Source organism: Drosophila grimshawi, unplaced genomic scaffold (genome assembly GCF_018153295.1).
Source record: "Drosophila grimshawi isolate 15287-2541.00 unplaced genomic scaffold, ASM1815329v1 contig_1367, whole genome shotgun sequence".
Lineage (NCBI taxonomy): Eukaryota > Metazoa > Arthropoda > Insecta > Diptera > Drosophilidae > Drosophila > Drosophila grimshawi.
In genome coordinates, this window is record NW_025062889.1 from 14,183,416 (window position 1) to 14,205,278 (window position 21,863).

General features: G+C 46.5%; 3 protein-coding genes across 4 annotated transcripts; 2 read left to right on the forward strand and 1 right to left on the reverse strand.

Moving 5' to 3' along the window:
* Positions 1-892: 892 nt before the first annotated feature.
* Positions 893-4,114, reverse strand: LOC6559740 (tyrosine-protein kinase transmembrane receptor Ror2). Its single transcript, XM_001986798.3, has 5 exons — positions 4,013-4,114; positions 2,928-3,957; positions 2,589-2,868; positions 2,291-2,533; positions 893-2,228 (listed from the first exon to the last, which is right to left on the reverse strand). Exons 2-5 carry the CDS (start codon positions 3,321-3,323, stop codon positions 958-960), a joined length of 2,190 nt encoding a protein of 729 aa, XP_001986834.2. The 5' UTR covers positions 3,324-3,957; positions 4,013-4,114; the 3' UTR covers positions 893-957.
* A 316-nt stretch (positions 4,115-4,430) lies between these two features.
* LOC6559741 (tripeptidyl-peptidase 2) lies at positions 4,431-10,344 on the forward strand. Its single transcript, XM_032733897.2, is given in 16 exon segments — positions 4,431-4,878; positions 5,105-5,365; positions 5,443-5,562; positions 5,635-5,971; positions 6,036-6,341; positions 6,411-6,654; positions 6,749-7,303; positions 7,372-7,493; positions 7,557-7,713; positions 7,779-7,984; positions 8,047-8,210; positions 8,277-8,388; positions 8,454-9,065; positions 9,068-9,451; positions 9,516-9,840; positions 9,901-10,344. Coding segments are annotated over 16 exon segments (4,530 nt in total). The 5' UTR covers positions 4,431-4,626; the 3' UTR covers positions 10,274-10,344.
* A 305-nt stretch (positions 10,345-10,649) lies between these two features.
* On the forward strand, positions 10,650-21,823 carry LOC6559516 (activated Cdc42 kinase-like). Of its 2 annotated transcripts, XM_032735278.1 has the most exons (8): positions 10,650-10,695; positions 11,717-11,786; positions 12,139-12,535; positions 12,622-13,707; positions 13,764-14,482; positions 14,547-14,769; positions 19,615-21,123; positions 21,198-21,823. In XM_032735278.1, the coding sequence occupies exons 1-8, from the start codon at positions 10,692-10,694 to the stop codon at positions 21,387-21,389; spliced, it is 4,200 nt and encodes a 1,399-aa protein (XP_032591169.1). In that variant the 5' UTR covers positions 10,650-10,691; the 3' UTR covers positions 21,390-21,823. The 2 variants fall into 2 exon arrangements, with proteins under 2 accessions (XP_032591169.1, XP_032591168.1); XM_032735277.1 differs by lacking the exons at positions 19,615-21,123; positions 21,198-21,823 and adding an exon at positions 15,071-17,198.
* The last annotated feature ends 40 nt before the right edge of the window (positions 21,824-21,863 follow it).

Consider the following 21,863-nt stretch of genomic DNA (forward strand, 5'->3'; position numbering starts at 1 on the left):
AGGTCATTTTGAATTTTGATTATGAAAGGTATATTGTACAAATTACATCAACATATTAGTTACAAGATTATTATGTAAATGTCCTAAGAAATTGAGGCTGTAGACAGTTCTCTAAATATTTCATATTTTATATTCCTTATTGTTTTGATGGTCTTCGGTGTTTTGTGATTCGTTTTCAAAAGTGTTCCAATGTGATAAAATATCCCGAGTATGGCGCACCGTTGGCAAGGTGCTCTTAAGCTTAAATCTAGTAAAATCCGATTGGAATTCAATCCACTGGGCATACATACATGCAAAAATATTAATATTACATATATATATATATATATATATATATAGATATATGTATATATATATTTATAAATAATTAAACTTATATTGTCTACGAACTAGATATGAGTACGAGTACCAATAAAATGGCTGACTAAATGCATTCGTTGTGGAAAGAATATCATAATGATAATCGTCGTATTATAATATCAAAGAACATCATAATAATATATTATATTAATCATAATACTTGTGTATATGTGTACGAGTACGAATACGAGTTCAACTATGGAGTTTAACCATCTGAGGTTCCATGAAATAACTAACAAAAGAAATATTATATAGACCAAATCGAAACACAAGTTATAAAAGTGCAGCGAAATAATTGCCTCTGAATTAATTAAAATTATTATAAAATAATGAAGATTTAAATGACTCCAAGAATTGATAGACTTTGGACATTTTCATGCATTTTTTTGTTTTTGTTTTTTGTTTTGGTAATTCAGTTGATAGTTAGTTCATGGTACGCTCCGTACTTTGATTATGTGTATGCTTAGTGCGTCTGCTCCGGAAGACAACTGGAGAGCATTCAGATTTCGGATACGGAAACGGATCCATTTCAAATGGCTGAAATATGACGGAATAATTTCGGTTAGCTGTGGTTGACTGGAGTCTAGAATGTGGATTCTAGAGCATCGCCTTGCACTCGCACTCGGCGATGCTGTGCTGAATGCAATGATTGATCTCCGCGAAGCCTGGTCGCTCGCTGGGCTTGCGGTTCCAGCAGCGGCGCATCAGGGCGTAGACGGACAGCGGCGTATTGTCCGGACAGCCGAGTACGTTGCCCTCCCTTATGTACTTGATGACCTCCTCGTGCGTGAGGCCGTAGTAGGGCTGCAGGGCAAAGGAGAAGATCTCCCACAGGCAGATACCAAAGGCCCACACGTCCGACTCCAGTGAGAACTTGTTGTAGAGAATGCTTTCGATGGGCATCCAGCGTATGGGTATGACATCGTTCTCATCCCCCTTGTAATAATCCTGCAGATAGATCTTGTGCGATAGACCAAAGTCCGCGATCTTCACCTGCATCTGCTCGTTGATGAGGCAGTTGCGCGTGGCCAAATCGCGATGCACAAACTTGCGCTCGGCCAGGAACAGCATGCCGGCGGAAACATCAGCGGCCATGTGGAGCAGCTGCAGCTCCTCCAGCTGCTGTCGATTGCGCGGCTGCGCCTGGTGAGTCGCATATGGCGAGCAGGCCCTCAAGAATTCACTGAGATCCCCCGGCGACATGTACTCAAAGAGCAGACACATGGGTCGACCCAAAGCGCAGACGCCGAGCAGCTTTACAATGTTGGGATGATCAAATTCAGCCAGGAGGCAGGCCTCACGCTCAAAGTCTGTTTGCATCTGATCACTGGCATCGTCCTTCAGCATCTTGACGGCCACCAGCAGCTCCTCATTGCCCGACACTAGGCCAGGCGCCTTGGCCTGAAAGACGCGCCCGAAGGCGCCCTGGCCCAGCGAGCGTACGTAGACAATCTCTCCACGCGGATACTCTAGCTTCTCGAGGCGTGCATTCAATTTCGTCTTGGGCTCCTGCACCGCTGCAGTGGTGGTCAGCATGATGCAGTTGCTGTGAATGGTTGCGGTGCTCCTTATGGTGCCGCACTTCGTGGCGTTCGTGGCGGCAAAAGCGTTTGAGCCGAGCGTCTCGCGACTGGCAGACAAATTGCAATCCCCTCGCACGGAGGCACCGCATTCGCCGTGCGCTGCCTGCGATGGTTGCGTGTAATCCTTGTGTTTGGACAGCTTGTAGGCGAGTAGTATGATCAGATGCAGAGCCACAATGCCAATGAAGCCAATGCCCGCCAGCAGAAATATCATGGATGGTGTGAAAAACTCCTCCATCTTAATGGGCGTATTCAGATCCTTGGCACTAGGATCCACATAGTCAGCTGCAAGGTAAAATATACAATTAATCTCTGCTGCGGGAAACTGTAGTGGAAACTAAACTTACGGCAAATGGGAATGTCGCAGTGCTGCCAGCGCACAGATTCGTCCAGAGTGTAGCACCAGGGCTGCGGTTCCTCACCACCTGCATTGCGGCAGTAGTTCTCGCCCTCGGTCAGCTGGGCGAAAACCAGCGGCGGCTGAATGTGCTTGTGCGGATGTTGGGTGTCCCACCTCTGGCAGGGTATGCCCGACTTGCTCACATTCATCGTACCCATATAGTAGCGGCCGTTGCCATTGCGACAGTCATCTATAATAAGCCATGATCAAAAACCAGCCCATGCCAACGAGCGGCTTATACTCACAGCTGACCTCCGACTCCTTAATCTCGGTTAGTCCTATGTAGGAGCAGCTGGAACGCCGCATGCTAGCATCGTAATGCGGCAGCGCCGTGCAATTGGGTAGCCTGAAGTGAGCGCGACTCTTGAGGAACATGTTGCGCTCCCGCTTCTCCTCAATCAGCACCCAGTCATTGTAGCAGAACTGCAGATGGGTCGCCTGGCAATCCTCGAGGCAGAGTGGCGCCTTAATGGCCCGTCCGTTCTCCACATGACAGCGCGGAAAGGCATAGGCGCACAGCATTTTCTGCAAAGGATGAGATATTAAACTGCATATTTCTGGTAGTTGAAGAAATGTTAACCCACCTCGGCTGCCTCACGGCAAAGGCCGGTCAAGTCGACTATCAGCTCATCCCAGAGCGCTGTGGTGATTTGCTCGTTGCGCCAGCCACCCGTCGGATCCTCTAGGCTGTACCACACGGGGCCAGTGATGAACTGTTTGCACACTTTGCCATTGTATGGGGCACAGTAGCCCTTCTCCTCGCGTTCACCACGTTCCCGATCGCGCTCGTGGTCGCTGTGGTGCCGCTGATGGTGGCGTCGCGCCGGCTCCTCCATGTCGATGGCATTCTGTGAGTTGCCATCCGCCTCGCATGTAAATAATAACACGCACAGGCCGAAGGCAGCAACAAACACATATACAAAAGTTTGGCAACCCCTGCACCCAACCCGGCCAACCCCCAGCCCGGCCACGCCAGCCATGGCTGCACCCCCCACTCGCGACTCCTCTTCGTGTATGTGTGTGTGTGTGGTTGTGTGTGTGTGTGTTGTGTCTCTATATGTAAATAGTTATAGAGGAGGTATCTTTTGTGTGCGTTTCGCTTTTTGCGTTTTGTTTGCTTATCTTTGCCGAAGTTGGAATCGGTCGTGTTTTGGGAGCCTTTCACCAATTTTAAAACATATCTTTGTGAAAATATTGCGACACTCTTTTTTTAAATAGCGGAACTTTCTTATTAAAGTGTAGGGCGCATCAAACTCTGCACTCCGTACTCCGTACTCTGCACTCGCCTCTGTCGACGCCTTTTTCAGAATACCACAAAAGTTGACAACCCAATTGGGGGAAGCGTCCCCATAGGGGTGGTTTTTCCGTGCACAAGCACAAGAACAGGGTTGTTTGTTGCGCGGCAAGCGTTGAGTTTATTCCAAACACATACATGTACATGCATACATATATAAATGTGCGGTTGTTCGCAATTAAGTAACCTTAAGTCAGAGGAAATCAGTGTAATCAAACAGTCAACTACATTTTAATCTACTCTTTTTTTTCGTCCTTATTGGTTTGTTGCGTCTTTTTATTCGCAACATCTTCATCCTCATCTTCAATCTCTTCTAGACCCTGTAAAGGAATGCACTTAAATATCGCTAAATAATACAATTCTACAAGTTCTAACAATAACTGAAATATGAGCCTTTAAAATTTTCGATTTTCAATTTCGTACTGTATATTTATTCACTTTTGCACTTAAGCTTAATAGAATTTCAACTACATAACATTTAATTTTTGGACTCATCTGGAATAGCATGGAGACCCTGCAAGAGAATGAGAAGTTTTCTCAATTTTTGACAATCAAAGCTAAGCAAATCAAGTATGAAGTATTAATGAAGTTAGTTGGGAAATTCGTGAAACACAAGGGTTAAATGAATGTTGTTCGTATTTTCAAAATAAATAAATGATTGTTGTCTATGTGTGAGGGATTAAATTAATGTTGTCTTTTATATTACAAGCGCATGAAAGGATCACGGAATATCAGAAAATTAGAGATGTTAAAAAATTGTAAACGACTCTTGGCAAGCAAAATTAATAGTATCAAAATCGACGACTTACATTCATTATGTACGGATTGTTGGTCAGTCGGAAATCGCGTTGATACATCACACGATCGAATCGTTCGTCCATATTGCGGCGATAGGCCTGGAAGAAGTCATCACAAAATTAGGCATATTAGTAGAAGCAGTGTTTATACAAATTCCATGTTTTCGGTAGACTTTTCGACGCGTTTAAATTATGTTTCATAAATTACGTTTAATGCACAATCAACGGGCAGCATTATATAAGAATTTCTTCCTGCTGAACCAGACACTTACGTTGCCAATCGTCAGTTTCTGCAGACCGTACATGGCGTATATGGGCACGGACATGGCCACGGTGATGATGGCAGCTGCTGGTAAGATTTCGAACCACATTTTGACTGTGCCACACACAAATTATTGTGTTATTTTCCTATACCAAAAAAAACACGGCAAACCACGGAACGACTGACAGCTGTTGTGCTTATCGATATATCGATAGATCTTAACAGAAAATGCAAAACTTTTTTGTATGAATATGACGCACAGTATAAATTCTTCTGTAATCGTACCAAAAAAAAGCAATTTTATTTCGATACTTATCGAATTTTATCCCGGCCTGCGCTGATACACTGTTTAATTTGAGCAGCTGAAGTGCTTAAGTGTGGCAACGCCTGCGCTCATAAATATACATACGTATGCAAAGGAGAAGTCGAATTACCGCAAATCATTCTATTAAAGGTGTATCAAAGAACGCAGAACGCAGCAGGCAGCAATCCACTTACAAAGCAAACGAGCATCAGCGCATAATTCTAGGACTGCGCACAGACGAAACTCAAGAATATACGGAATTGAAGCTAATAGATAACGAAAAGAACAGCGCCAATAAATTTGTGGAAAATATGGCTACTGATCTCAGCGGCATTGTCGAGTCATCGTTTCCCACGGGTGCATTGGTATGCATAAATCATATATTTTATGTTCTCTATGCAATTGTCAAGTGACAAAATTCGTATCATTCGTCATCACTCAGGTGCCGAAGGTAGAGACGGGGGTGCTGAACTTCCTGCAAAAGTATCCGGACTACGATGGTCGCGATGTGACCATTGCCATCTTTGATTCTGGCGTAGATCCACGCGCCACTGGACTTGCGGTTAGTATTTATACATACAAAATATATAATTATTTATCTATTTAAATATGTATTTTTCATATTTAATTTCAGACACTGTGTGATGGCAAAACTGTCAAAGTTATTGAGCGCTTCGATTGCTCGGGCTGCGGCGACGTGGACATGACCAAGAAGGTGACCCCCAGCGAGAAGGGCACCTTCAAGGGTCTGTCTGGACGAACGCTGCAGCTCAGCGCCGAACTGTTGGCACTCAACACAGACAAGGATCGCGCGGTGCGCGTGGGCTTAAAGAGCTTCAACGATTTGGTACCGGCAAAGGTGCGCGACAACATTGTCGCCCAGGCTAAACTGAAGAATTGGGACAAGCCGCACAAGATCGCCACGGCAAATGCCAGTCGCAAGATCGTTGAGTTTGAATCTCAGAATCCGGGTAAGCAGTCATCTGATGTGTTCCAACAACTGTTTCAGCTTAAAGATTTGATGGTTTCTTCTAGGTGATGGCCAAAAGCTGCCATGGGACAAAAAGATTATCAAGGCGAATCTGGACTTTGAATTGGAAATGCTGAATACATATGAGAAGGTATACAATGATGTGAAGACCACTTTTGACTGTGTGCTCTTCCCAACCGACAATGGCTGGTTGGCCATTATCGATAACACGGAGCAGGGAGATCTGGAGAAGGCGCTGCACATCGGCGAATATAGCAAGACGCACGAGACGAAAAATGTAGACGACTTCTTGTCGATTTCCGTTAACGTTCAAGACGATGGCAACGTGCTGGAATTGGTGGGCATGTGCTGTAAGTAGTGGTTCCCTCTTCTGCTGCTTCACCTGTACCTGTCATATTTATTTTTCCATTCCTCTTTAGCCCCGCACGGCACGCACGTTGCTTCGATTGCCAGTGGCAATCACAAGTCCAGGGATTTTGATGGCGTGGCACCAAATGCAAAGATCGTTTCGCTCACCATTGGTGACGGCCGCTTGGGCTCCATGGAGACGGGCACAGCGATGGTGCGCGGCATCTTGAAAGTTATGGAGCTGTGCCGCGAGGGTCGCCGCATTGATGTGATCAACATGAGCTACGGCGAGCACTCGAACTTTTCCAATTCCGGGTGAGGAATTTGTCTCATTTTCTACTCGATAAACATATTTGACTAGGTGTCGTTTATATTATTCTGAGAAATGTTCCACTCTTTGCCTTTGCAGACGCGTTGGTGATTTGATGAACGAGGTGGTCAATAAGTATGGCGTCGTGTGGATTGTCTCGGCGGGTAATCATGGACCGGCGCTCAGCACTGTGGGCACTCCGCCGGACATCAGCCAAGACAGTTTGATTGGCGTGGGCGCCTACGTGTCGCCGCAGATGATGGAGGCAGAATATGCAATGCGTGAGAAACTGCCGGGCAATGTGTACACATGGACATCGCGCGATCCCTGCCTCGATGGCGGACAGGGCGTGACGGTGTGTGCCCCCGGTGGCGCCATTACCTCCGTGCCGCAGTTCATGATGAGTAAAACGCAGCTGATGAATGGCACCAGCATGTCGGCACCACATGTGGCCGGTGCAGTGGCTCTGCTCATCTCTGGCCTGAAACAGCAGAACATCGCTTATTCGCCATATAGTATTAAGCGCGCCATTAGCGTTACGGCCACCAAACTAGGCTATGTGGATCCCTATGCCCAAGGACACGGCCTGCTCAACGTGGAGAAGGCATTCGAGCATTTGGTGGAGCACCGCCAGGCCAAGGACAACATGGTGCGGTAAGTAGAAGTAATGTGTGTATGCTTCGATATTCAATTGAAATTACAAATCTCTGCTTCTCTTTCAGTTTCTCAGTGCGTGTCGGCACCCAACAGGCGAAGGGCATTCATCTGAGGGAGGGCGTGCAGCGCAAGTTCATTGAATGCAAAGTGAGCATTGATCCCGTCCTATTCAATGACAAGGAAGTGGGTAAGTGATTGCATCCATCATTGATATGCGTAATTTAACTCTTTGTACATTTGATATCCATAGATCCAAAGGATAAGTTCAATTTTAATGTGCGTCTTAATCTGGTGCCGTCGCAGCCTTGGGTGCAGTGCGGCGCATTTCTGGACCTCAGCTACGCCGGCCGCCCAATTGCGGTCAGAGTTGATCCGACTAGCCTGCAGCCGGGTGTGCATAGTGCCGTGTAAGCAGCTAATCCAAGTCAAGCAAGCTTCAGTCTCTTACTTTTAATTCAACTCTAATTTGCAGCATTCGCGCCTATGATACAGATTGTGTGCCGAAGGGTCCATTGTTCGAGATACCTGTGACAGTGGTGCAGCCGCATGTGCTGGACCATGGACAGAATACGCCCATTTATGAGCCTGCCTCTGTTAAGGGTGACAGGAGCATTGAGTTCCAGCCCAACACCATAACAAGGGACTTTATTCTGGTGCCGGACAAGGCCACCTGGGCATGTGCGTGAATGCGAATCTATTGAAATAATTACATATTATTTATTCATTCATTTCGATTGTAGTGCTGCGCATGCGGAATACGGATTCGAATCGGGGCAACGATATTGGCAAGTTCTTTTTGCACACGAATCAACTGCTTCCGCATCAGTCTTGCCGCAAAGTGGAAACGATGAAAATAGTTGGCGTTAACTCGGAATTTGAGGCAACGACCACTTTCCGTGTTCAGGTACATTTTTTGCAAATGTGGGAAACCCACTTTGTGCTAAGCTGAGCCTTTTGTATACTTTTGCAGGCAAATAGGATACTGGAGTTATGCCTTGCCAAGTACTGGTCCAATCATGGCCAGACACATTTGAAGTATAGTCTTGAGTTTCACGGTGTTGCTGCCTATAATCCCGGCGCTTGTAAATATGAATCCGCATTAGAATAATTCATTTTCTACTGTATCTCATGCTCTTTGTTTTTCTAGACGTCATGCACGCCGGTCGGGGCATACACAGACTGGAGATTGACGCGTTGGTGTCGGAGGAGATTCAGCCGCTGCTGCAGCTTAAAAACGCCGCCGTCGTGCTCAAGCCCAGCGAGGCAAAGATCTCGCCGCTGAGTAGCACACGCGACGTTGTGCCAGAGGGCAGGCAGATCTATCAGAACTTGCTCGTCTACAATTTGAATGTGGCCAAGGCGGCGGAGGTGGCGCTCTATGCGCCGATATTCAACGAGCTGCTATACGAGTCCGAGTTCGAGTCCCAGATGTGGATGCTGTTCGATGTGAACAAGTCACTGGTGGCCACCGGCGACGCGCACTCGCAATCCTTCTACACGAAGCTGGAGAAGGGCGAGTACACGGTGCGTTTGCAGGTGCGGCACGAAAAACGCGACCTACTCGAAAAGATCTCGGAGGCCACGCTGATTGCGGCATATAAGCTGCCCAATATGCTGTCGATGGACTTCTACGACAGCTATAATCAGTGCATTGTGGGTGGCCGCAAAGTCACCACCTACAAGGTGCGTGAGATTACAAAGATGCTCTACCTTGCGCCCATTGCTCAGGAGAAGCTGACAAAGGCGAATCTGCCGGCACAATCGCCTGGCTGAGCGGCAATCTGGTATTCCCCAAAGACGAAGGCGGCCGTCGCATCGCATTGCATCCGTTCACCTACATACTGAATCCGGCCGAGAAGAAGTCGTTCTCAAATGGGGCCTCCAATGGAACAGCCGCCACCAATGCCAGTCCCGCAGCAGCAGCTGCTGCCACCGCCAATTCGGTGAAGCCGAATTCGACAACCACGCCTCAGGGAGCCACAAGCGCTGCCAGTTCAACCAGCGGCGATGGCGTCACGCTGCAGAATGAGATCCCAGCCAATGGCGGCAATGGTTCGCCCAGTTCGCCACAAAAGGGAAAGACCAGCGCAGATGACTACGCAGAGAGCCTGCGAGATTTCCAATGCATGCACATTGCCAGGTGTGGTAAGTCCACCAATCCAAGCTAATTGCTGTTGTTCTCCTTTACCAATTTGTGATTTCTATTTAGAACTGGAGAAGGCGGAGAAAATATACAATGATGTTGTGGCCGCACATCCAAAACATTTATTGGCCCATCTGCAGCTGATCCAGAACATTGAGTCGAGCGAACTGAAGTCTCAATTGCCGTTGACTTTTGTCGCTGCCCAGAATAGACAGAAAGAGGGCGACAACCAAAATGTGGATAAGACAGATGATCCTCAGAAGCAGCGTTGCGCTTTGGAGCGCATTGTCAAACTGGCGGATATTGTAATTGGAGAAACGGATGCCGATGCCCTGCTCTCCTTTTATGGCATTAAGAATGATACTCGTCCCGATGCGACCAAGATCAAGACGTAAGTTGAGCAACGATAATTCTAGTTCCAGCTGCATATTAATAATCTCTGAGATTGCAGCTCCATGGACAAACAGAAGAATAATCTCGTTGAGGCGTTGACCAAGAAGGGCATTGCACTGGCAAAGCTATGTGTGCTGAATGACAATATCAAGGATCATTTGGCCGAACTGAATGAGGTGTATACAGATATTATTAAGTTCGCGGATGCGAACGATTCGAAGGCCATTCAGTTCTCCATTTGGCACGCCTATGCACACAATCATTATGGACGCATGTACAAGTATATGACGAAAATGATTGAGGAAAAGCGCACACGGGAACTGTTCGAGGAGATGGCGGCCATCAATAGTGCCCTGGGCTACGAGCATACCAGAGCCGTCATCGATCGCATGGCCATTTCTTTTTTCCCAAATAGCTTCCGATTGTTCTAAGTGTGTTCATTTTTTTGCCACTTCTTGTGTATTAAGCTGGTGAACCTTTCAAACAGCACATTTTAATCTTATCACTGTTTTATTTGTATTGCAAGCCGTGAAGTAATCAATTATATAATATGTACATGAATTCAGTATGCGACATGTGTTTTTTTATCTGAATTAGTTGCAAAAGTTGTTTATTTTCGGTGGCAGCTGTTTTTTGTTTAACAGCTGCACAATCTAGATACATAGTTATTGTTTACATGTTAAACTCAAAATGGCGCTGTAATGGTTAGCAGCTTAGAGTGACCATATCAAGAGTGCATTTATCACGTTGGTATTTTTATAAAAGCAAAGTGGTGTTTTTGGTGTTAGTAGTTTTAGCTCACACTGGTTAAGATGCAGTACTCCCAAACAATGCACACGCGAAAATAAAATGGGTAAGATTGAGTTAAAAAGTGCAAAAGTTTGCTCAAAAATTTGTGCATATTCTATACGAATGCCGAGTAAAGCACTAAATAGTGAAAAATGGTTGCAAGAAAAGAAAATGCAAGTGTTTCCCCTGATGGAAAAACTGTCTCTGCTACGTAGTATGTGTAGCTTCTGTGCGCTGTGTGTGTGAGTGAGTGCGTGTGTATGCATGCATGTGTGTGTGTGTGTGTGTATTGGCCGATCGATTTTATTTTGCAAATTCAAGGACAACTGCAAATCCTGTGGGATAGCTATGCCGATTAAATTATAGCTCGATGAATCAGTTGACTAACCCTAAAATCTACACACACATACATATGCAGTTGCACAGTGGGTGCAACAACAACAACAACAACAAGCCGTCAAGCGGATGTGAACGGTTTCCATGGAATTTATTATCTCAATGAATGTCGAATGCCGCGTTTATGACTCAAATTGCAAATCCAGAGGTTCAACCGACATTATCAGGCAATCTGTGTACACACACAAATATATGTATGGATGGGTGTGTGTGTGAGTGTATATTTATGTATATATATATACATGTGTTGCGCTGTTTCCTTTACAAAGGCAAACAAAAACACGACCGAATGACAAATGCTGCGGGTTAAGCGGCAGATTTCTCTGTGTGTGTGTGTGTGCTGTGGAAGATAAAAATATTGAAATGAAATAATGAAAATATTTTAAGGCCTGTGTGCCACATGAGGGCGCCGCTCTGCCAATGAATGGGAATCAAAGTCGAGCAAATGTGTGTTGGCGTCAATGCTGCTGCTGCTGATGGTGATGGTAGTGGCGGTGGTGATGGTGATGGCGGTGGTGGGTGTTGAAATCCATGCCACCCACACACACACAAACATATATTCCCTATGGTATTATTTTATGGAGTGCAGCTGTTGTTGTTTGGTGTTGATACACCACATGCATACTTAAGTTAAATATGCATTTATATAGTCGTATTTATTTTTATATTTATTTATGTGTATCTTGCAGAGTGCCCACAAATTGATTTATATGAATTCCTCACCGAGTCCGAACTGCAGCAATATTACAATGCCATCAAGTGAGTTCTGTGACCCAAATTGACCATGGCATATGGCAAGTCTGGTATGCTGATCACGACTAATGCGAGTAAAACAAAAATTGTTCCATATGTCAACACTGATTGACAAAGATAGAGAGAGAGAGAGAGAGAGAAAGAGGGCAATTGTAAACAAACAGCTGGTATTTTTTTATTGTTGCTATAATTTAATACCAATTTGCAGAAAGTGTGTATATATTTAACAATTTAAAATAAGCGAAATACGCAAGGAGAGGTTCTTCATCAGTGGTTTTTGTTGCTACGTCATTAATTGTGATCTGCATACCGGGCTTAGTTGACGACGCAACTCAATTAATTTCCCCCTTTCACACAGAAACGAATTAAAAATAACAAATGCAGCACAATTCAAATATGCAGCGGATGAGGATTTACGTTTCATTGGCCTGTCGCGGCCGGAAATCCGAAGACTGCGTAAATTCTATGAAAAGCATTTCCCCCACAGTTACCTCAGCAAAATTAAGCGTCTGCTCCAAACGCCGGCGACAATTGTGAAGCGCGAGGATGGCGCTGCCAGTGGACAGGCAACAAATGAGAGCGGCGCCGCAGCTGCAACCGCAACAGCGACGCGGAACGGGGCTAGTTCACCGGGCAGCAAGGTGCCCAACAACAAGCACATCATACCAGCTGATTCGATTAGCGTTAACAAGCAGCTGGGCATCGGGGAGTTCGGCATTGTGCAGCAGGGCGTCTGGACGAATGGCAGCGAACGGGTGAGTTAAGTCGCTTCCCCCACCCCCTTCCTCAAGGGCTTCCGCTTGAAGTGAGTAATTAATTTTTCGCTGCTGCCGTTGCACAGATTCAAGTGGCCATCAAGTGCTTGTGCCGCGAGCGCATGCAATCGAATCCCATGGAATTTCTCAAGGAGGCAGCCATAATGCATTCAATTGAGCACGAGAACATTGTGCGACTGTATGGCGTTGTGCTTGCTACCGATTCGCTGATGCTCGTCACGGAGCTGGCGCATCTACGTTCCTTACTCGAGTGCCTTAAGGATTCCGGTTTGCGTGTCAGCTTCCTAACGATACCCACCCTCTGCGAGTTTGCGCTGCAGATCTGCAATGGCATGCGCTATCTGGAACAGAAGCGACTCATCCACAGAGATTTGGCTGCACGCAACATACTCGTGTTCAGCAAGGACAAGGTGAAAATCTCGGACTTTGGGCTATCGCGTGCACTCGGCGTGGGCAAGGACTACTACAAGACGAATTTCAATGTGAATCTAAAGCTACCGATCGCTTGGTGTGCACCGGAATGCATCAACTATTTGCGCTTCACGAACGCCTCCGATGTGTGGGCCTTTGGTGTCTGCCTCTGGGAGATGTTCTCGTATGGATTTCAGCCATGGGCTGCACTGACCGGCCTCCAGATACTAGAGGCCATCGATGCGCCCAATTATCAGCGCCTCGAGCAGCCGGACTGCTGTCCGCGTGAGTATTACACGCTGATGATGAAGTGCTGGCAGGATGATGCGGCTAAGCGACCCAAGTTTAGCGAAATCTACGAACAGCTGCCCGACATGAAGCCCGAGCAGCTCAAGGCCGTTGTTAACTGTGTCGAGCCGAAGAAGGATCATCTGTTATATCGCCAGGGCGACATTATCAGCGTGCTCGATCGCAATACGGGCACGCCCTTCTGGAAGGGTGTCCTCAGCACCGGCAAGACGGGCTACTTCAATCCCTCGAATACTGTAGCATTTCTCGAGGGTTTACCCTGTGCCTCCAATCGTGATTCCTTCAGTCGAGTTGGGGATCATCGCATTAGCAAGCGTAAACTGCGCACCGAAATGATTTCAAAGCCACAAAATGATTTTAAGCACACCGGACATGTCGGCATCGATGGCGCCACCTTTGGCGACATTGCCTTCCTCGGAAGTTCCCAGAATGTAAGCGAGTCGCAGTCTCAATGAACTTGTCTATTAATTGTTTTCCTTTTCTACAGTATAATCATGTACCCAAGCAGATTGTGACGCCCTACAAGCCGTCGGAGGACATTGAGCAGACGCCGCTGCTGCTGCCACCGACACCGACCAGTCCCGATTCGCTGCAAACGGCGAGCGGCTACTTTCCGGAGGGTGCTGGCACCTCGATGAATCCCACGTTTATTCCCTCCACGGAGCACACGCCCAAACTGATACCGAGCAATGGGCACAGCTCTTTTGATTTTGCCGGCTCCACAAATCCCTTTGCCACGCACAAATTGGACGAGGAGCAGCTGGCCTATGCGCTGCAGAACAACAACTACGGCGCCGATGGTAAGAGCATCCATTCCGAGCCCAATTGGCGTGCCAGTTCGCGCAATACGACCGACGATCCGCACGAATATCACGAGATATCCGATGATGAGATCACTGGCGACAAGTTGGACTTTGGTCCGTCACTGCTCGATGAGATTAACTCGATGTTCGGCTCAATTAGTGGCGCCTCTGGCAGCCAGCCAAAGTCGCCCGATTTTGATCATGTGAACACGAAAAACGAATTTGCCGAGATGTCAGCCAAGTTCGCACACAAAACGGCCGGCGACAGCAATGGCAACAAGCAGCACGGCCATGGACTGATGTCCAAGAAGAAGGCGGCAACGGGGACAGTGAAGGCCATTTCGGTCAAGGATGAAAAAATACTGAATCATGCCATCGAAATGGCCAATGAGATTAGCGCCAGGTGAGGCAACAGCATAATTTATATTGTATATATATATATCTGAGTCACTAATTGTCCCCTGCAGATCGATGATTAATTTGGTCTCGGATCATCCGCCGGCGACGCACAGTCCCAAGCGCAAGTTCAGCTTCCGTTTTCCGCATCTGAGCAGCGGCGGCGACAAGTCGAACAGTGGCTTGGGAGGCGCTGCTGGCAGCTCTGCGCATACGCCCACTCACGGCACTGGCTCGCCCTTCTCCACGAAGAAGAACTTTACGGAGGAACTGCAGAGCATACCCGATATACAGGTGAGCCGAGATTATATATAATATATACTTAAGTGTTACATTTAGAGCCAGAGCTATTGCTAGTGTATTTATTTTATTTTGGCCATTTTTGTCTGTTGCTAATCCGGACGTCTTTTCTTGTCTACACTTTGCTCTCTCTTTCTTCATCATCGGTGCGCTCCATTCATTCCCCGTTGCTTTGTTCTTTTGGTTGCCCCCCGCCCATTCGTTTGTTGTTTTCTGTTCGTCTTGGCTTTCGTTTTGTTTCCGTTTTTAAACATACACAACACACCTCCCACACACAAACAAACACATCAAGCAGCGCTTTCGCTCGCTGAGCGAGATCAAGAACAGCTCCGATCTGCGCATTCCCATCTTCGACAAGGAGAGCTCCGACTTTCTGTTCGAGAAGTCGCGCGAGTTGCTTAGCCGTCCCCTGAACCGCGAGCTGAGCAACGAGGAGTCGCGCGAGCCAAAGAGCATCAACGATAATATTATGGATATTGAGAATACGCTGAAGGCCTTGAACTTGGACTTTATGCACACATACACGGAGCTGGACAAGAGCGACTCGAACGACACCATTCTAAATGATCAGCTGCCGCATCAGTTGGTGGGCTCGTTGGACGATGGCATCAGCAGTGCCACTGGCAGTCTCAAGTCCGCTGTGTACAGCTACAGCAACGGGGTGCAGACGATGTTTGATTTCAATGCGGCAACCAGTCACCTAGATAAGCATCTGCAGTACATGCACAACCAGGCACAGGCGCAGCTGCACAGCCACAGCCAGCAGCCCGAACAGAAACTGGTCGACGATAAGCGCAGCAGCACCCCGGACACTGGCTTCGCTTCCCGAGACACAAACATCTCGCTGTCGCGTCGCAGCAGCCAGAAGAGCAGCTATAGTCCCCAGGAGAGCTATTTTCCGTTGAAGAGCGAGGCGCTCTTCAGTGCACCGCCCGTGGTGATGAGCAGCGGCTACGAACGCTTCGGCAATGGTCATACCAAGCAGCTGCTGGCCAGCGCCTCGCCAGTCAAATCGTGCTTGAATACGAGCAGCAGTTCCGTTTATGCGGCAGTCGCCAAGAGCTATCGCCAGCGTTCCACATCCTTCAATGAGAGCTTCCAGCCGATTTCGCCGGTGCTGTCGGATGCCAAGCAGCGCCAGTTCAGGCAGGAGCCACTCCACCAGCAGCAACAGCACCAACTGCAGCAGCAGCAGCAGCAGCAATCACAGAAGCAGCTACAGCAACAGCTGCAACAGCATCAGCAGCAGCCGCTACCCAGACGCACTGCCTCATACAAGCCGCGTTCTATAAGAGCGCGCACGTTGCGCCGTCTCAGCTACAATCCCATGACGCTCGACTCGAGCAGCTCCTCTAGTGGGGGTGAGGACGGCAAGCCCAGCAAGCCTAGCCTGGCGCGTTCCGAGTGCGATATACGCGCTCGTGTCGTCGCCAGTTCCAGCAGCTCCTTATGCCGTCGGCGTCGTGCCGGCTTCAGCCGGCAGGTGCAGTCCGCCTGCCATTATGAGCGCGAGGCGATCATATCGCCGCGTCAACTGTACGGCTCCAACTCGAGCATCAAATCGGCACCGCACTACAATATGGGTGGAGGCAATAGGCGCAGCTTCCATCGGACTGGAGCCAGTGCTGGCTACGAGCAGTTTCACTACGACGAGCGTATTTACGACTTTGGCGGACGTGGTCCGGGCAACAACTATACGACGGCCCAATTGGCACAGCATGCCCTGTTGCTGGCACCGACGCAATCGCAGAAGCTCAGCTCCGGATCTGGGTCCTCCTCGGCGGCCTCCTCGGCAGTGGCCACATATCGGACGGCTGCCTCCGTTGCTGCTGCTCCAGTGGCGCGTCCGATGAGCGGCGCCACGTTGCATGAGTTTGACATAAGTCGGCTCACGGGCAAGAGTCCGACGTCTACGAACTTTGTGGGCAGCTCACCGGATGAAATGAAACAGCAGCGACAGTCGCAGTTGATAACGGTGAAACCTCAGCGACCCACAGAGTTCCACTGGCCGGAGAAGATACGTGTGTCCACGGTACAGCAGCACGAGATGAATTGGCGCCAGTTCCAACAGCAGCAACAGCAACAGCAGCATCCTCAACAGCTGCCTTTGGTGACGGCGGCGCATGACTCGAGTGACAGCAGCTCATCCTCCAGCACAGAGAGCGGTGATGAGTTTCAATTCCGGCGTGAATTCGTTGCGCCACGCATTCCGCCCAGCCCGGCGCCATAACTAAGGAAAATGCTGAAATATGTTCTCAATTTACTATTCGGACATGTGCTATCGGATTAGGATACACACATTTGAGTGGGTGGGTGTGTGTTGGTGTGTTGTAGTGTGGTGTGTGTGTGTGTGTGTGTGTCGCAAGTTGTGTCGAAGAGTAAATTGCAGAAATATTTACAGCCCCATAAATTAGTCGGTATTAATATACATATATTTTTTTGGATTTGATATATATATATATATATATATATATATACATACATATATTTGAGAGTGTGCCTTATTCGGAAACACGGAAGACCTCTCAGAACAGATGATAATAATGCCCGTAATGTGCAGTTACAGTTACAGTTACACAGATACACACAGATACAGATACAGATAAAGTTACAGTTACAGTTTAAAGATACAGATACAGTTGCAGGCAAAGATACAGTTGATATTTAAGATAAGCAATATGCTAACAAAGTTCAGGGCGCCCCTCAAAAGGGAACCGCGCTCTCCTCGGAATTATAACTAACAGCTCAATAATAATAATAATAATTAAAGCAATATTAATTAGTTGCCATACACATAAAAAGAAATCAAAATGAGCTTCGGGCTGTCGAAGATTAAATACCCTTGCAGACACTTGTTAATGTTATAATAATATTGACTCACATTTAGCCGAGTATAATTATCAAAAACGTCACTGTCTGTTGTTTATAATTGACAAGTTTGCCTTAAAACCACAACTATTTGTTTATATTTCTATTTTATGAAATCGACGAATTCGTGACAAGGAATAATAACTTCTGCAAGGGTGTGCAAATAAATGAGTACATAGCAGTTGGACGTAACCGACTGCGCAATACTCTGATACCAGTTGCAAACAAGTATTTAACTTACAAATCTGCTGACTTCATCGCTTAAATTGTGGCATATAAAATAGCAATCTATTTCAACTTTGTGGCATATGACATGAAAGTGAAGATAATATATTAATATTTATTCCACCTTCGGTATCAGAGTATAAAAATAAAAAAGACTCGATAACAAACACATAGCGTAACACTCGTAAAGGCTTCCAGGACAAGGCTACTCAATTCAGAAAAGCAGCTTGTATGAATGACGCTGGCAACAACCAATGAATCCAATTTCCTACAGATCTCAGATATCATCATAATATCATCCATAAACAGAGCTTGGTTGTCGGCGTCCTCGCAGCAAGATAACGAAGAATATATTGAAGAGAGAAAGAGTATCAGTATTAGCATTTCATTAAACACTAGACACTTGAACAATTCGAGAACACCTCATATAAGGGACAGGGTATAAAAAAAGAACAAAACACACACACACAACAGCAACAACAACAACAGTCATCCTCTACACACAGACACACAAAACCGTTGACAATCCTCCATCGAAAACAACATCCCCAAAAAAATAAAACTTGCCTAATTTATAAATGAAAATTGTCCAAATCAAAAAAAAAAAAAAAAAAAAAAAAGAAAAGAAACAAAAAAAAAGAAAGAAAGAAAAAAGCTATAACAAAAATTCGTACATATGCAAATGTGTATTATGTGCCATATCCTTACGCTTGCATTTTTACTATACCATATAATTGATATACTTACTATATATATATATTTAAAAAAGAAATCTGATCAAAGCACTCATACAACTTGTATGGAATTGCAGGAGATCTATCTCCTCGAGCATATTATAAGTGAAGAGTATTTGATTCTTCGAAAACGATGTACTAAATATTAAATATGAAATATGACGAACGGTTTGTAATCAGAGTTGTTCGTTTGTCGAAATTTCAGGCGTCTACATTTTTATAGAGCTCCCAAAATGAGCACTAGATACTTGAATAATGTATTCGTATTAAACGATTTGTCGCATTCTATGCATTTATTGATCAAGTTAACCAAAATCGAAGATACGAAGTGAAAGCAAACACACAAAATTACTTATATACAAAGTTTATATACCTACGATTAATCGTACTTACATATATAAATACAAATTCATATACATATTCATATCTATAATAAAAACCAACAACTTATACTACAAAATGATATTCTAAAGCATGCGTTCGAAGCGTTTCACAACCCAAATGAAATACAAAAAACCAACCTAAACTTAAATCTAAACTTAACTTAAAATCTTAATATTTAAAAACTAAACTCTTTTTTCCAAGTATTATATATACATATTTATAAACAAATGAAAAGAAAAGAAAAAACTACAAGTTTGCATTCTAAGAACCAGACAAAAAAACCAATTGGTAATCAAAAAACGTTGTGTATATTTAAAGGGATTCAATAAAACAAAAGGAAACCAAAAACAACAAAAAAAAAACGCTTATGAATTGTCTATTAATTAATTTAACTGATAACTTAGCAAAGTAATTGCAATTTATTTTAATTATTTTATATATTGACTTATTTAAACACTAACATTTGATTAACAGGTTATCTTAACTACAATTATCACTAAGTTATTTATTAATTTGTATTTAATTGTGTTAAGAAACTTTCGTTGATTTACATTTTTTATTTATTTTCATTTCTATGTTTTTATTATCTTTTCTTCTTGTGGCTTTCTTCCTTAACTCGCTACAACAGACGCTGATTGGCGAAGAGGGTCGCGAGGCGTACAACAGTCTGATCGAGCGCAAGGGCATGCTGGACATCGGTCCCAGTCCGGCAGCGACACTACTGCGCCACATGGACACCGACGAGTTCGAGCTGATGAACGCCAAGACGCTGCCGCGTCGCCTGGGCAGTCAGCTGATGAGTCATCAGGGCGTGGGGGCCGGGCATTCGAGCCTCGAGCCTGTGGCATCCTCGAGTTGTGTCACCGCTGCCGGGTCGGAGAATGTGCGTCCCTTGCAGCAATTGCAGCCGCCGCGGCCTATGACGCTGCCGACACGTGGCGCTGCTGCACAGCGTGTGCGGCGAGCGGAACAGACGAGCGCGGAGAGACAGAACGATGAGAACCGCAACTCGCTGGGTCCCAACGAATCCTGCGAGAGTCCCAGCTACATGACACACGCCAGCTACAAGTTCCCCGAGCCGCCACAGGAGGCGAATCCCCTGCCGCTGCCATCGCGCGAGGGCAAGAAGCAGGTGAAGACTAGCGCCAAACGGCACGTCCGCAAATATCCGCTCATCATACCGGCCAACGGATTGCAGCGCACTCTCAGCAAACTGACTGATTGCGGCGAAGAGGCGGGCAACAGAGGCGGCGACGCCTCGCCACAACAGCAGCACCAGCTGCAGAAGAAGCAGTCGTCGGCACGTTCCATTGAGGTGGTGGCAGCCGTGCGTTCGAGCAGCGTGCGCCGTCGCTGCTCCGAGGCCAGGGAATATGAGAATATGCCCGCTGTGACGGGCGGAGCAACGGCGCATACGTACCAGAACCTGGACAAACTGATGCCGGCGGATGCAGCCGGGCTGACGGATAGCGCCTCGCTGCAGTTCGAGTCCATACTAGAGGCGGACATGGGCAAGGAGGGTGTGCTGCAGTCGCCGGACGTGACCGATGGCTTCTATAATTTCTCCATACAGAAGGAGCACTATAACAAAAGCAAGGATGTCGGCTTCGAGCCAGCCCAAATTTCGGGTCTCTATGTAAACGACGATGAGTTACGCAATTTGGACAAACCACTGGCAAGCGGCAGCAGCTCAACGACACTGGACTCCGTGGCCGTTCCGCAGGAGATGGCGCCAACAGCTGCCTTAGCAGCAGCGGCAGCTGCAGCTGCGGCAACAGTTGCAGCTGCAGCAGAAGAGCCTCAGGAGAGCAGCGGCCGCCGATTGGCTATCGCAGACAATGAGCTGGCGGCCAATGCGCTCTTCAAGAAGGTGCGCGCCTCCGTCAACTTGGCCATGAATCGCAACTCAATCAACGGCAACGATGCCAGCACCGTCACAGGCCATCTAACATCTTCGCCTGAGCCCAAGGCTCAAACGGAGGCGGAATATTTTGCAGCGACAGCGGCTCGCCTGGCCGATTCCAATTCCGTGAGCTGTGAGGATTTGCTTGAATTCTCCGACAAGAAGCCGCGCGGGTGTGAACGCGGCGTCGACTCGGATGAAGTGCGTATCATGGTCAAAGTGCTTGGCAAGGATGTGAGTAGAATGGCGACTTAAATTTCAACTTTTAAACTTAATCAAATCCCTTTCTTCTCCCTACATCCCCACAGAGCACGCCAACACGTTGTCTGGGCGCCTTGGAGTTCATCAACTGGGATGTGCACAAGTCCATCAAGCTGATCAAGCTGCAGAATATACTCGCCGATGCGAATCTCAGCCTGTCTGCCGCGTACGAGGCGCTGCAGCAACAGGAATGGGATTTGCATACAACAGCCGTCAAGCTGAAGGGGGTCAAGCTCTAAGGCATGCGCAGCTGCTCACATATATATATATTTATTTATATATACACATACATACATAGATATATACGTATATATCCTATACGCAAACCATGTGCCTGTTTAAAACAACCTGCTTTGGGCCTTATCGTATGTTTCTAATTGTATCTTATAAGCATTTCAAGTTCGCTTCGGATATTTTGTATCCTACAGTATATTAAATTATACCATAGCTTATAAGACATTTTTATATTGAACTCTTCACTCAATCACTGCTCAAAAAATGTTTCTAATGTAGCAATTCATACTCTTTGCCTATTGTATGAAGGAATCTCAGCATGTACTTATCTAATAATGCAATGTTTCTAGTTTTTAATTGTATTACGTAATTCTATATCGCCAGTTTCACAGGATCATATAATAACATTCACAAAATAAATACATCTTACAACAACAAATACGAAATATGAGTTTTAAGTTGGGGGTTCGAAATATGGT